Source organism: Thamnophis sirtalis, unplaced genomic scaffold (genome assembly GCF_051295495.1).
Source record: "Thamnophis sirtalis isolate CommonGarterSnake01/CBP01778 unplaced genomic scaffold, rThaSir2_p1.2 scaffold_4, whole genome shotgun sequence".
Classification (NCBI taxonomy): Eukaryota; Metazoa; Chordata; class Lepidosauria; order Squamata; family Natricidae; genus Thamnophis; species Thamnophis sirtalis.
The window spans coordinates 88,636,870-88,653,980 of NW_028261384.1; the positions used below are offsets into that span (position 1 = coordinate 88,636,870).

At 34.6% G+C, this 17,111-nt stretch overlaps 1 protein-coding gene across 2 annotated transcripts in view; it reads left to right on the plus strand.

Annotated features, from left to right (window-relative positions):
- The window catches only part of ANKRD17 (ankyrin repeat domain 17), a 121,882-nt gene that overhangs the window by 42,378 nt on the left and 62,393 nt on the right, over positions 1 to 17,111 (plus strand). For both annotated transcript variants that reach the window (XM_087713327.1, XM_087713328.1), the window contains exons 2-5: positions 4,973 to 5,126; positions 5,868 to 6,024; positions 9,644 to 9,791; positions 16,630 to 16,777. In XM_087713327.1, the coding sequence (XP_087569453.1) occupies positions 4,973 to 5,126; positions 5,868 to 6,024; positions 9,644 to 9,791; positions 16,630 to 16,777 (607 nt within the window). The remainder of the gene's footprint in view (positions 1 to 4,972; positions 5,127 to 5,867; positions 6,025 to 9,643; positions 9,792 to 16,629; positions 16,778 to 17,111) is intronic.

A 17,111-nucleotide genomic window follows, 5' to 3' on the forward strand; every position in this document is an offset into this window, starting at 1 on the left:
CATTCTACAAACCAACAAATAGAAAGTTACAGCATGGCATGGGGTGGGGAGAGGGGGGAGAAGGGGCAGGTGTGGGCGTAGCTTGCCCACATAGTTCATGTTACATGAGCTTGCATAGTGAGTCCTGACCGTTAGGCCGAAAAGTTCCTGGTACGATGTTTCTCCATCCCTGTGTGTGTGTGTGTTCCAGGCAGCTGAAACTGCCCTGCACACACACCTGGTGATGGATTCCAACAGAAATTCAACATAAAGACATATTCCTATTAATTGATTGAGGTCAGCAGCCTTGTGAAAAAAAGATTAGACATCTGAACTGTCTCTAACATTGCAAACACTCTAACTAAAAATGCTTAATGTTTCCTGTACATGCAACTGTCACCAGACTGCCACTTGCCAGGATTATACATCAGTATAAATCAGATTATACGTAAGGCAGGTACTTTGCATGCTTTGTAGTGTGTCACTTTTCATTCATTCAGTTGGATAGAGAGATAAATTTTGGAATGCAAAATTAGATAGGTCATAGAGCTTGGCATGCCCACTGAAGTATTTAGAGAGCATATTTTTACCCACCGTGCACTAAATTAGGAACCAGAGTTCTGAAGTCACTCCATTCTGCAGACGCTGTCTGGGCCATTAATGTTAAAACCATGTTCAGAAGCAAGAGCAGTATCTTTGGGAACTAATTGAACATCATTTCTCTGAACAAAGAAACATCTAGTTCCATTTTGTTTTTAATTTATCGGCTGTCAGCAAGTTCATTAATTATGCCAAGCAATTGCTTCAGCAATTCTTTTTGAATCACCCAAATTTGAATAAAGAGAGCTACGGTATGTCTTATTGGCATATGTGAGTGGCTTTGTTTAAAATGACTTTCTATTGATTGAGTGTAGATATATTAGCTTAGGTCCAGGGAGGAGCCAAAAATAATCCCCGTTAACATTAAAAACTCAATTTAATAATTATTAACTTTATACTGAATTGTCCCTTTAAATACCATTGTCTGAAAATTGTGCTATAAGTTCAGTCATGGCAAGTCTTGAGTTTCCATAGTATTGTCATTATTGTTATTATTTCTTGTGCATTTATAAATCATCTATAAGATGAAGAGGAAAATGCTATTAGGATTTTCTTTCTTTTATACTGGATTTAAAATACAACATGTTCAAAGTTGGAAGTAAAGATAAATTGATAAAATATCTGTAGAATGTTATATAATATATATCTTTTGCATTCCAGATCCGACAATATTATTTAAAAAACAGTGGTATTTTTCCTTGCAATAGTAGGATGTTCTCTTTCCAAGGACCAGAAAGAAATCTAATGCTCTAAGAAGTTCCTTAGAAAATAAACACCAATTTTGAAATTATACAGAATTAGCTCATAATTTCAAGATGCAACAGTCTTAAGTTCTGTATGTATTAGGAAAACACTTTTCTTTTTCTAGCCTAATATTTTGATCAAAATGCTGAACATATCCAGTGCATGCTCCAATTATCAAATATGAATTCCAATATTTATATAAATTTTGAGTAGGAATAAGCAATAACCATTTGAATGAAAATGACTTCATTTTAATTAGTCGTCTTTAGTGACCGCAATTGATACTGGCAACTTGGTTCTTAAGTGAAATGGTCACTAATTAAAACCACAATTGTGCCTTCAATGTTACTTCAGCTTTCAATTGCTTTACAGACCTGTGAAGGTTCTAAATGTAACAATTGGTCATAATGTTACTTTTTCATCACTATCATAACGGAGTGGTTGCTAATGAGGACTGTTTATATTGCCCGCTGATAGTAGCAATAGCACTTAGACTTATATACCGCTTCAGAGTGTTTTACAGTCATCTCTAAGCAGTTTGCAGAGCCAGCATATTGCCCCCAACAATCTGAGTCCTCATTTTAATGACCTTGGAAAGATGGAAGACTGAATCAACCTTGAGCCAGTGAGACCCGAACTGCAGTCAGCTGACAGTCAGCAGAAGTAGCCTGTAATATAGCATTCTAACCATTGTGTCAGCATGGCTCTTAATTTATTCGGTTTCCTAATTTAGGAAAATATTAATTCATGAAAAGAAATCTAAACAAATAATATTGGTGAAAGGTCTTCTTGGAAGATAAGTTTAATAATTACATTACATTAATTTACATTACTAATACTAATACATATTATACCGAGGAGCAAACTCATGTAGTTCAGCTCATGTAGCAGAGATCTTACATGCACAAGCCTAGGGATGCCCAAAACTGCATCATTGCATTCTGCATCAGTTGTGGCTTCTGATACTCTTTATTTATTCATTTTATTAAATTTATATGCTGCCCATCTCATGGTTTGAAGTGATTCTGAATAACCTCTTCAAGGATGTAGAATATAGAGGGTATGTCAAAAGTCAATACTGGAGATGACCAGAGCATGAGTGACTGAAAAAAACGGTCTTTTGAAAGAGGAAGTTGAACAGAGGCCCTCCTATTCCACAATCTCTTCCTTTTGTTTGATACTCCCGGATTACGCATTGGGTCCATCTAAGATGACAAACCTCCAGATATTAAAGATTCATTTTGGGGTTGGTAGAAGTCCTTAAATAGTCCTTATATAATAATTGGTTTAAAGTTATAATTCTGTTTTTTCCACCAATAATATCCAATAAAACATTTTGCCACCTGTTTTCAAAGTAACATTTTTTCTCAAAGAGCTAAATGTTTATGAACAGTATTATCAAGGCTTATGACTGGGTTGAAAGACAACCTCTGTTGTTTCTATCTATTTTATCTGATCTGATCAGATAGGATAGCCATGTTTCTGGTCCCATCGACTAAGGCAGTGGTCCCCAACCTTTTTATCGCCGCGGACCAGTCAGCCTTTGATAATTTTACCGTGGCCCGCTGAGCGCGCGCAGGGGTGGGAGGGCGTTGTTCGCGACGACACATTGATTGCGTACCTGCGCGGGGCTCTCTTCCCTGGAGCCTTTGCGCACGGCCCAGGAGCTTTTGCGCACGGCCCAGGAGCCTTTGCGCTGCAGCGATCATGTCCCCTGGCTGCTGCAGCGATCATGGCCCCCGGCCGCTGCAGCGATCATGGCCCCCGGCCGCTGCGCGGCCCGGTGCCAGGTACTCCACGGCCGGGCACCAGTCCGCGGACCGGGGGTTGGGGACCACTGGACTAAGGAATGCCAGTTGACAAGGTGACCATATAAAATTAATTAATTAATTTTATGAGTAAACTCTGTGTCTGTGTATACATATACATACTGTATTGAAAATTCCCAAAATAGACAAGTGAACTGAGATTAGTAAAAGTATATAGAAATATGTATATACTGTGTGTTTTAGTTCTTCTCGCCAGTCACATTTCTTTCTGTAACTTTGAAATTTCTGAAAATTTTATATCGTTAGCTTTATGATTAGTATATTATAATCCTTTTGATCCTTTCTGTTTCGTTGTATCCATGCAATATTATTTAATATAAATAATATTGGGTTATATATGTTTTTAAAATTTGTATAAATTGAGGTCACCCTCAGGGGCTGAATTAAAACTTGTTATGAATAGACTGGAGTCTTAAAGTTCAGGTTTGTAGATTGGGATTGCTCTTTGATCCTGTGCTGTCCTCTGATTCCTAGGGTTATTGTAGGCAAGAAATATATCAAGTTTAATGTGGCAGGTGCAAGTACTTTTGGCTGTACTATTCATAATTAAACATACATTGATATCATTGGAATTAGGCCATTGCAATGAATTCTGATTAAAAACTTAATTTGGTTCATAGTGCAGCAACTAGGTGATCAACATACATTATGCTGGTGATCATGGTATTATAGGAGCTTTTATTAATTTTAGATCAATGAATCAAGACTCCAAATCATCATTAAAGGTGATCTAAAGGTGTGCCTCTAGTTAGGATCTTGCTGAAATCAATTGGAAGATCCTTTCAAGGAGATTTATACTTGCAAAAGTTGCTTACTCCCATATTCATAAAGTGGTATATTCAATATCTTTCTCAAATTGAGGAACATGCTGAATTTAAATTGCTTAAAATTAATTTAAATTTTAAATTGTTCTAATATATGGTTCTAGTTTGACAAACCTATTGTTTCTTTTTCAACATGCTATTCATTCATTCATTCATTACAAATTTACTTTTTGATGTACAAACTCAGTCTATATTATGAAGCTTTGTTTTGTTTGCCTTATTTTACTAATTTTAGCAAACTATAGAAAGACATAATGAAATCATTGTAACAAATTTTGTTGCATTTATCAATTATATTTTCTGGACAACTGCATAATATTTTCTAATTCTTGATTTATTTGCTGTCTTTTAAAAAATAATTTTCATTTTTGCTTACTTAGGAATGCAATCAGAATGTAGTGTTAGTGTTGGTCATGGTAAATTTTATTTCTGTGCAAATATTTTTCTGTAGATTAATTAATAGTTCCAAGAGCTGTTGAAATTCAAGTGCTGTTCACAGATTTTTGCCTATAGAATTCAGACTAAATGAACTAACTTCCTAATGCAAGAGTAAAATAGTAAAACAATTTTGGTTGTTTAACAACCCATGCAAAACAATTATCTCTCAAGTCTAAATTGAATCTTTTTTTAAAAAAGCTTTAAAAAAGAAGTCTGTCTATCTCATCTCCTTTACTCAGGAATTCTATTGCACTGTGACATAAAGTGACACAGGAAGACAAAATAATATTAAGAGTTTAGTTAGATTTAGAAAATAAAAGAAATAATAGTTAGAAAAGATAATTAGAAATAGAAAAGAGAAGAAATGATTGTAGATAGATCTTAGATAGTAAGTTAGAAAAGAGAAGTAGTACTTAGAAGAAATGATTATAGTTCTGAAATTTCATAAAACTGGACAGTAGATGGTTTTGAAACAAATCAATATAGTTAAATTTTCTTATATGTAGAAACCCTTATTTCAATATAAACATATGCATTAAAATTTATTTTTCCTCCTAGGTGGAGTCATTTATTTTGGATCAGGATGATTTGGAGAATCCAATGCTTGAGACAGCTTCAAAATTGCTGTTGTCAAGTACTGCTGATGGTGCTGATCTCAGAACAGTAGATCCAGAAACCCAAGCTAGATTAGAAGCTTTACTAGAAGCTGCAGGTAAATAGACACCACTGATTTTGAAGAACAATTAATTTACAGAATATTTATAAGATAATATTGAATGTTTCAATCTGTCATTAAATTTATTATCTTTGTGTTGTTTTGAACAATATCTTGATTCAATTAGTATAATTCAGCCTCTTCCTTGTTTAACAATTGCAATCTGTTCCATCATTAAGTGACCACTTAATTTTGTCATTAAGTGATCACTAAGGAAAAAGAAAGCAAAAGAGAGAGAGATGCTGTGAAAGTCACTGGTTACTACCATCTAATTTAGATGAAATAAATTCTATAGTTTCCTTTGCCTAACTTTGCCAAATTTTAGTGTCAGACATTTTTTATTCAAACCCTTTTGGAATTTTCAGCAAATAATAAGTATATTTTATCAACAAATTATTGATTTGATTTTAGTAGTTCATTTTAAATATTAAATGGTGTTGATTTGCTAGCTGTTCTAGAAATGTATTTTAAATTTTAAAATGATACTTCCAAAAAATAAATAATATTACCTAATTAGTTTTTTCTTCTGCTAGTCGAATGTGATTTTTTTGTAGAATTTTACCTAAATATGAAGAATATAATAATAATAATTGTATTGCCTCTTCTCCAAGACTGCTATCATTTTACTTCTGTTTGCCTGAGAATGATGCTATTAGTAGTGTGAATAGTATTTTGTTAATTGTCTTTATTTTCTTCTTTCTGGGTATAAAACATTGTATCTGTGATCTAAAATAAAAGGAATAGGTAAGTTATCCACAGCTGATGGGAAAGCCTTTGCAGATCCTGAGGTGCTTCGCAGACTAACTTCTTCAGTCAGCTGTGCATTGGATGAAGCTGCTGCTGCACTTACCCGAATGAGAGCTGAAAGCACAGCAAACTCAGGGCAGATGGATAAGTAAGTATTTATCTGAAACTACTTGTTTCTTACATTTCTGCTGTAAAAATCAATTATTATTAAACTGTATATGCTATACAGATTTCAGAAAATATTTATTCCTTAAATTGTTATGTATTACATATTATTAGCTTGGAAGGGATTATAGAGAACATGCAGCTCTGCCTCTTTGCAGGAAATTCAGTGCAGGAAATATTTGTGTGATCATCTGAAAGTGTTAGCATGGAGTGGGGAGATTATTACTAACATCACTGGATTTGTAGTCAAAATTATAAGCTCAACGGTTTCAGTTCATGAACTCTTTCTTAGCCAATTTTTTTCCATATGTAAAGTTGCATATTGTGGTGCATTGCAAAACCACAACCATTTTGCACACGACAGAAAATGTGGCTGCTATTTTTGTATAAAGATTTTAGTGTACATTCCCACAGTCATTTTGGAACTGTCTGTGTTGTTTCAAATTTAATTTTGCAAGATTTCAATCCTTAGGTTAAATACTGCTCTGGTAGAAGATATGCACTTTTGGTGAATCAAGGATTGCTACAGATTCTACAGGGCTTCAATTTATAGAAGGATGGGTCCACAAAATTTAGGGCAAATTAAGTTACGTGTCAATCCTACACATGATACACTCAATGATCCCCATGCCCTCGCATTTTGATTGGTTCCTAAGTTTAAAATTAAATTATGTGTGAGCATATAAATATAGTTTGTCCTCACTTAACAATTGTAATTGGGACTGGCATCACTATCACTCAGCAACATGGTCACAAAGCACATGCGACTATGTTGAATTATGACAGTTGTGGCAGTTCCAGTTGCTGTTGTTGGGAGAATTCTGCATAATTGCAGATCCCATAATTATGTAATCATTTTTGAACTTCTGTCATCTTCTCAATTAACTTTGCTTGTTGGAATTTAGCAATGAAATTTGCAAATGGCAACCATGTAACTGTGGGCTGCTGCAATATAATTTCTGTTTTCCTTATTTTTAACTTTTTATTTTTTTAGTTCTGTATCTTGTAAGCTGCCCGGAGTCCTTCGGGATTTGGCGGCATATAAATTCATTAAATTTACAATTTTACAATTTACAAACCAATTACTAAGTGCCTAAATTGTGTTCATGTGACCATGGAGATATTGCAACAGCTGCAACTATGAGGATCTATCGTAAGTCATTCTTATTCAGTACTGTTGTAACTTTGAATGGTCGCTGAACAAAATTCATTCAGTGAGGACTATTTGTTCATACCTAAATGTATACACATGCTGATACTTTCACAAACAAGAGCCTCCTGCACAAAATCGAACAGTGACTTGAGGGAGAGGCAGCAGAGTAAGATTTTGTTACTAGTAGACAGCAAAGTATTGATCACTCCTGATCATTGGTGGGCTGAATGTCACTCAACACTGTAGTACATTTACCTCTGTTGGAAAGCAAAGATTTTCTTAAGAGTAAATAAATTAGATGGCATATTAAATGCATAAACATCCCTATATTTAGTGGATTGGCTGCAAGGCATTTGTTTACATTAATGGATATAAAAATAGATCTGATTGGAAGAAAGAAGAATTATAAGAAAATAAAATACAAAAGGTATATTCAGAATAACTATGAATAATTAACAGTATTGTTCACAGAATTGGTGAGACAAACATTATTTCATCCTTTTTTGATAATATGCATAAATTTAACTGACGTGTCTTGAGAGCTCATCTTGGTTATTTCCTATTTCATTCCCTGTACAAGGTATTGTTTTATGATCAGAACAAGATTTCATTTTACTGAAATTATACACTATCCACTCTGTCTTATTGCTGTGACAAGATGGGTGGTCAATAAATTTTATAAATATATTAAATTAATATATAAACACATTACTTTAAAAAAATTAAATTCACATTTGTTTCATATCTTTTGTGTTTATAATTGTCATTATAAACTAAAAAGTACTAAAGATACTAAAGAGTACAGTAAAATTTTAGCAGATATCACAATATTGTTATAAATTCTTTGATTTCATACTACATAAGGGTTAATTTTGCTTAATCAGTCTTTATATGATTTATAATAATTTGCAACTTTGGATACAAGCTGTTGCATCACAAACACTCATGTTTTCTCATTTTCATGTTAAGCCTACAAAACTAGCTTATTGAGGATGTTTGATGTATCTCCAAAATTAGGAAATGCAAAATTTAGGATGCTACAGTTGAAAAGGATTGTTTCAAGGAATTACGACATAGATGCTATCTTTTGGCAATTGTACAAGTTTGTCTTCTTCAAAAAAATCATTACATGAAAATATTCTGAATAAATACATTATTTGGATGCTTTATAATGAAAAAATTGGACTATTAAGGCCACAAATCAAGACCAAGATGTTTATTTGTCATTTGATTTATTCTACAGCTCTGTGCACCATCTTTCAAATAAATTTTCTTAAGAAGTTTAATATACAAAATTTTAATATTACAATTTAAAAAATGATGGTGAAAATTTTGGATAAATATATTAATGGAGAAACATCAAATGCAGAGACACCATAAATATGTTTAAAAGTATGTTATAGCTCAGCAGTTATTAATATAATAAAATTATTTGCAAAGAGTTCTGCAGATCAAGATCCCCTGGAGTTCTCTAGCAACTGGGGGCATCTGACTTGAAAAAAAGAATTTAGACTTGTATAGACAACATGGAAGTGTTTACAAAATCAATTCTCAATACTTTTCCCTTTGCTATGCCTGCAGAAGCCTGAAATAGGCAATTGTGATACTGAAAGGTTAGAGAATTAACTAGCATTAATATATAGATTAAAACTTAATAATTTAAAGTACATTAAATTAAAAAAATAGCAATAGCAATAGCAATAGCAGTAGACTTATATACCGCTTCATAGGCCTTTCAGGCCTCTCTAAGCGGTTTACAGAGAGTCAGCATATTGCCCCCAACAATCTGGGTCCTCATTTTACCCACCTCGGAAGGATGGAAGGCTGAGTCAACCCTGAGCCGGTGAGATTTGAACCGCTGACCTGCTGATCTAGCAGTAGCCTGCAGTGCTGCATTTAACCACTGCGCCACCTTGGCTCTTCTAAATAATGATCTAAACAGATTTGTCTAAATTTGGAAAGATAACAAACTGAGCACTATTTAATTTTCAGTTGAGAGGATATTTGGAAGGATGGAGATATTACTTTTAGATAGCTACTTGCTGCCAGTGAATTATTGGTGAATAGGGCGTGGAAGATATTTTGAAATGTAAAACCGTACATCCCCCTGAAACACAGAATGGGAAATTTTTCATATTATTGAACCATGTTGATCTTGAAGCAGTAGGTTTGTTCAGATTAGAGCACTTCCAAAGTGTTCAGAATAGCTTACTTTATAAAATTTCATTCTCAAAACATTTAAAAATAAGTATAGCAATGCTAAAAGAAGCCAATTTTCTTAATACATGGTGGGCTATAAATTAGACTTTTTGACACTGCAGCTTCATAATCATAATATGTTTCATTATATATTCATGACATGTTGAAGCCTATATTTTATGGTAATCTGCTATCTCTGTGAAATATTAATATATTCATGCTACAAATAATTTCTTCTGTATTTCCTTAGTCGCAGTTTGGCTGAAGCTTGTTCAGAAGGAGATGTAAATGCTGTGCGGAAGTTGCTTATTGAAGGACGGAGTGTGAATGAGCACACTGAAGAAGGAGAAAGTCTCCTCTGTTTAGCCTGTTCAGCTGGATATTATGAACTTGCTCAGGTGTGTCTTTTTATGTTGTAATAGAGAAACTAGACCTTTTATTTATAACACATTCTGAACATGGCATACAATTCAGTTTGTTAATATTTTCTTTGGATCAAATCCATTGTCATGTGGACTGGTTCAAGCTGAGACTTTGGTAGATCCTCTGCCCTCTATCAAATTTCTGTAGTGTCTCTTAGCCAGATGAGATTTTAAAGACAACAAGGGTAAAGGTAATTTTTTTCTCCATTCCAAATTTCGTTGACTTAAGCAATTACTCAGTAGGAGTGCTTTGGGTACAATTTTGTTCTCTTAAACTGTATGCAACAGAAACTTGCCATTAACCCTGAGGAGAGCAAAAATGCATTGGAAGAGACAATTCTAAGCCTGTTTTTTGTATTAGAAGGAATGATTTCTACATACAGAGATTTCAGCAGTGTTTCATATCCCTCGCCTAAAATCATCATTCCATCTTAGTGTTATTTTAATTTTTGTGTAAATAGAAACTCAGTCCAGAATGTTGACTTAGGACAGAGACAACCACTGGCTTGAAAGAGGGGTCAAAGAGGCCATCTACATTAAAATTAAACAGGCCCTCAACAGACGAAGGGGCTGTGTGTGATTCCATCTATCTCCTGTTTACAATACAGCCCTTTCAGCAGTTCCAAGATAGTTCACTCCCATTTACACTATTCAGGTGATCCTGGAGGAACAGATAACTTTCCAAGTCACCTCAACCTCTCCGAGAGTGTGCTAACAAATAGATGACTTCAAGGAATATAAATTGTTCTATTCTTCACCATTCACTCAGAACAGAAGAAGCTTCTTTGATGAGAAGCGAAACATCTTCAAAGAAAAATGAAGTCCAGTTGTCTTTTGAAAAGGCATTTTGGGGTCTTAGCTTGTAAATATATGATGCTGTGGCTTATGATTTCCAGCAATGCTTGCATTCTTCCTCTGAATGTCACAACTATTTATTGGGGTAATGGGAAGAAGATAGGTCATAGTGGTTTTTCATTAAATGCTAGGGTACAACAACTGCCTCAGAAAAGACCATGCAAAAGTATATTGGTGGGAAGTCTCTATAGTAGACAGAGCATCCATTTAGCTTTTGCTTCATAAATGCTTGAGCAGTGCGTACATGCTTTCCAACCATTTTCAAACTTAGAAAAACTTTGTATTAAACGCATTATGACATATCTCTAAATATTGTACAATATAGCAGATGCACATTAAACATGAAAGAGTGATACAAATAAATAAAAGCACTTATCAGGAGTGCAACTTCTATAAAGTTTTTTGTAATTGAAGATGGAGGTGAATCCTGAAGCTAAGCACAACTGCCATCTGCTGTTTCTATATAGTGATTGATATAAAGCATTTTATAGTTCCTATCACTGTTGCTTCTACATCTTCCTGACACTCTGAACAATTACTTCAACCACTTGATTCTAAGTAATTTAGCTTGGAAATGACTGGATTTTATAAAGATCTATGAGACAGGTATAAGTAACAGGGAATATGCTTTCAGCGTTTTTCTGTGATAAAAGATGCACATGAAGATTTAATCTACAGTGGTACTTACAATCACAATTGGGGCCAGAATTTCCATTGCTAACCAGAATTTCCATCATGAAGCAAGATGGTTATAAAGCACATTATTTAGCAATTGCTATCCAGGTACTCCCTATTGCTGTCATTAACCAAATTCTACTAGTTATTAGCTGAAGACCACCAATTCTAAGTCATTCAAGGCCTGATTCCCCCCCCCCCCCCAGCTTCAAGTCTCAATAATAGAGCATATGGGGCTTGAACAAGTAAGGTTTGAAATTAAATGTTTTGTATTTTAATAATAAACTGCAAATTCCAATTTGCATGTAGTGCTAAACAAAAACTAAAAATAGAAGTTCCTTGATTGATTCCCGTTGATAAGTGCAGTGTGGGTAGCATAAATCAGAACATGTTCATTCAAAATAAACTAGATTTTGAAGGACTTAGCATTATTATTGCCTGTTGCATTTGTTATTCCCATGGAAGATGCAGTTTGTATTGGATGTTGCAACTAATCATCTGATCAATGTAACATAAAGAGATTACATATGTTCAAAAAGATTTATAAGGTAAACAAATTACACGGTATTTGTAACTTGCTAATTGCTTAGATGGAATTTAAGGTATCGATATGATATTAATCTTTAAGGTTTTAACGACTGATGAACAGCCTCTCCCATTATGATTCTGTTTTACTAATAAAATTTGCAAGAGAATATTTTTGAAGATTTTTCTGGATCAAACCTTTCATTGTGGCAGATGGCAAAGAACAGTGGACAACAAAGATTTTGCTTTCTGAAAACTTATAGAATTTGGACTGCCAGTTATGAAAATAACATTTGATTTAACATACCATGTATTATTTTGTAGCAATCTTTTCTTTTTACAATTTCTTCGTTTTTATATATATGTGCGTGTGTGTGCGCATGCACATACACACACACATTTTCAGTTGAATTATAAGATGCTTTGTGTAGCTTATGCATGTTCAGACATGCATTCAGGGCATATTGCATAACAGATGCAGTTTGGGCATGCTTAGGCTGAATGGATGCTGCTGGAAAGACTGTAAAAGGAGTTTGCATGTAAAGATGCTACTGATTTCATTGGTGTCAGTTTGCATGTATTTTGATGTGATTGTCTCAAGGCATAGAGTTGTGTACGTACATGTAATTTATATAACAAGTAAGCCTGTAACAAGTAAGACTTGCTATAGGGCTGTGATGGTGAACCTATGGCACATTTGCCTGGTATGGCATGCAGAGCCCTTTCTGCTGGCATGGGCACTGTTGCCCCATGTCAGATCTCCATGGCATTTCTTACGTGAGCTTTTGTTTCCCTGCTGACGGCAAAACAGAAGCTCATGAAAAAAAGATCTTGCTGCACTGCCGGTGTTGGGATGCTCTGCCTCTCGCTGGCCAGCTGATCTTCGGGTCTCTGCTGTGCATGCCCGCATGTCCACACATGCATTTATGCACTCGCATGCATCCTTCAGTTTGGGCATGTGCATGCATGCAGTTTGGGCACGTGGTGTCTAAAAGTTTTCCCATCACTGCAATAGGGTGATTGGAAATGTCTCGCCAGTGTCAAAAGAGCTATGATGTGTTCTGCTACATTTGTGCCAAGTACACTTTAAACTTCAAAAATGCACCATGACTGGAGTTTTTAAGAAAGCATTTGAAGTGCACTTTGATTGTAAGATTGTTGATTAATGCAAGACATAGGCTCTTCACATTGTTGTGCAAGCTATGCTATTGCATTTAGAACTTGACTCAGAGGAATTCAGAAATCATTGCCATTTACTGGTTTGTCTACTAAAAATAAGATATCAATTAAATACCCCAATCTGCTTTCAACCATGAAACCAATGCCACATGTGCCAGTACCAAAACCACCAAAGAAATAGAATTTAGATGAAAGAGATGAAGATGCTGCACTAGTCAGGCACAGACATTCACAATGATCTGGATTTTGAACTGGGTACGTCTGGCGAGCCCCTAATAACAATAAAATTAAATGACCTGGTCAGATTTAGGTTTGTAATGGTTTGCTTGGAATGCTGCAGGTGCTGTTTTTACATATGTGAATGGGAAAGCTGGGTAAGAGAATCACATTATATTAAAAAGAAATTTGACACTCTGAAATACTTCCTTCCAGGACAGAAGAATGTGGCTCATGAACCACTTGCTGACCCAGCAAAGATATATTTGCCTCTGCTTCACATAAAACTTGAACTGTTGAAATTTTTTTGTTAAAGTGATAAACAAGAAAGGTTAAGGTTTTTGTTATTTGAGACAAATGTTTCCAAGAATAAATGGTACCCATATTAAGTAAAACATTTGTGGTCCACAGATCAAATATGTCCTCAGTGACAAGCAGTATAAAGGCCTGTTAGTGGAGCCAGAGTAAATAGCCTTGAAAGCATTCAAGGATGTATTGGGAATTCTTTTGACAATTATAAGAGTCCCAAACGACATCCAGCTGATTGAATCTTACAGTATACAAGACCATAAAATGCATCATGTCACTAAAGATTCATTTTCTTCATTGATATTTGGACGTCTCTCATGAAAATCTAGGTAATGAACATAGTGAAAGCTTTGACCAGGACATTACCACAATGGAAAAATTGTATGATGGCAATTGGAATCAATTCATGCTGGCTGACTACTGTTGGATATTGCAGCAAGTTGCATAGAACAGTGAATACAAATAAAAATCAGCAGCAAAACCATATGGAACTCAGCAGGGTGACATACTGACGTATTATGGCATTAAATGCATTATAGTTAATTATTTCTCAAGATTCCTATGTGACACATTTCCTATAATTCTGAAGTTATATTTGTGTTTAGCTTGAAAGGATCTATCCACAAGTTTTTAAGGAAGCGAAACTTTTGAAAAATTGTTGCCAGTTGTCTTTGGTTGCTCTCAGATTATGGAATGCACATCCTTAGGAGCAGCTTTTGGGCACCGACAAGACCAACAACTTTATTAGAGAATAATCTGTTTAAAGCATAGCTTATTTGCAATTAGAAAGTTTATGGGTTTCGGAAATTTAGTTTTTTTTTTTTATTACAGGCAGTCCTTGACGAGTTGCACCCAATTTTATAATCTTTTTTTTAAAATCAAAGTCATTATAAAATCTATCTTCTCCCATTGATTTAGGTTGTTGTCAGTCCCTTGGAAAAGTCATAAATTATGATTATGTGATTCTGAAACATTCTAATCATCATAAATGCATGCTGTAATAACAAGTACCCAAATTTTGATCACAGCATTGTAAGATGCTGCAAAGCCATCGTAACTTGAATGGTGTTAAAAGAAAATGGTTGTAAGTCAATCACTGCATGTATTAAATTTTGTTTTCAACATTCTGGATTTTTTAAAAGTACTTTTAGTTCCCTTGAGTGCTTCATACATTAAAAAATGGGGTATAACTTCACTAATTAAATAACATTTTTGATTCCTGAGATCACAAATTGTGACTGAGCTTCTGCACATACAGTATGTTTACTATGTTATTAAGATATCTAATTAAACTGTTATTTGACCTTCTTCCCTCATGATGCTAATGCAGAAGGCAAATTTCTATGAAGGCTACTTTGAATCATAATTTTATATAAATTATTTTTAAAAAATGAGTCACCTTGTTTTTGCTACACCAAGGTGATACTCTAATTATAGTCATAATTCATTTTACAGACTACTGCCTTTTTAATCTATGTAATCCAATCCAATCCAATAAGTATGTAATTTCAGATTGTATTTGCGATATCAACTCTAATTGGGAATAACATATGGTAATGGGAATAGGGCGGAAAAAACCTTGCACTTTCAGAAACCTTGTGGGGGAGAGAAGATATTTCTGTCTCCTTTCTTCAGGAGTAATATCCACAACAATCTGCTGCAGCCTACATACAACATTGAAATTTCCTGTCATATTTGCTCAAAAAGAAAACCCCAAATGACAGAAACAAGCTTCTAAAGTTTAAAAATCCTATATATTTATTAAATCAATTTAAGAACTAGCTTTTCTCACAAGCAACCAACTCTGGGCAGCATAAAACAGATGTTTACAGAGATACTGCCAAGCTTCCCATGTAGAACAACTACTTTCTAGCTTTCCTATCTTGTCACCAGGTTTTACATCTTCCTTAACAAATGCATGCATATATCTATGGAGGATAGAGGATAGATTTTAATATTTTCTTTTCGTATTGCAAAAATACTAATGCAGCTGATATTGTGATATTGGTAGATCAGGCTAAGAAACATGCTGTGTAGATCCAAGCTCCTGTCCTTACATGTACTACAGTGTAATTGAATGATTATTGATGGATGTTATCTGTAAAATAAGGTGCCTTAATTGAATATGCACACAGAAGAAAAGAGACTTCAGAAATGTAGCACAGCAAGCATAAATGTTTGCATATACTATTGTAAACAACAATTCAATATCTTGTTCTCAGTGCTGAGTGCTATGCTAAAGATATAGTTTTTTAAGCTAGTTTACTTTTTTTCTCTTTTTGGAAAGGGAATGGATTGATGAATTACATTTGAACTAAAACTATGTAGTACGGCTCATTGAAATTTCTATGTAAGTAAGCTTAGGAATCCTAGTCCTGTTCATTCAGCTTAATAATTTGAACTTCTTGGTCTTGTCCTGGTATAGAGGATGAGTTTGTCTTTTTATCCCTGGAGGACCCTGATTTTCCAAAAAAAAAAAAAAGAGAGAGAAAGCCTCCAAGGATAAAGGGGAAACTGCATTTCAGAGATGGAAGGTGGTGGATGCTGATAAAAAAGACAGGGTTAGCATTTCCCCCCAATGCCCTATGCATGTCTCAGGCACTTCCTATGCTTAACAATTTTGTAGTATGCCTCTCCCTATTAACCAATTTTTAAGGATATTTTTTTTCATTTCTAGTAAATACAGTAATTACCTTTCTACTCTTATAATGGCCCACTTTATGCATACATAAAAGAGGCATAGTTGGCATACTCTGAATAGAATCGGAATTTTTGCCTGAAAAAGAAATGAGTCAGTTAAGGGTGTATTGTTATTGTTTTGCCTAAGAAGTAAAACCTGCAGTTTTTACTGTCTTGGAACATGTTTTGGATTATGCAATGTTGGCTAAATAATGCATAATTAAAATGCAATCATAATCATATGATAATGTTGCTACATTATGCTTAGAAGTATTTTAAGTTACAAGACAGAGCAAGCAACAAGGATCACATAGCTACACTACAGATTTATTCTCCCTTCATACTAATTATCAGTTTTTGTTTTCTGTGTCAACAGGTCCTCCTAGCAATGCATGCAAATGTTGAAGATAGAGGTATCAAGGGAGATATAACACCTTTAATGGCTGCTGCTAATGGAGGCCATGTCAAAATTGTTAAGTTGCTGCTAGCTCATGGTGCTGATGTCAATGCACAATCTTCAACAGGTAAATATAAATATGAAAGTGTAGAGTAGGTCTGTCAAACTCCCGGCCCATGGACCAGATGCGTCATGCATTAGCCATGCCCACACCTGGTTTAGCGAAGGGTAAAACAGTCCCGGTACATCACATGTCATCACCGTGACAACATGGGTTTGACACCCCTGATGTAGAGGGAATGTAGAGAGCTTGGAACTCTGTTACATTCTTAATGTATAGAAGAATTTGTATTCAGATTTATTTAATACCAGTTTGGACAAATAATGAATTTTTGCAGAGATTAACATGTAGGACAGTGAAAACAACTGAAATGTTGATATAGTTAAGCAAGGATAGTTTA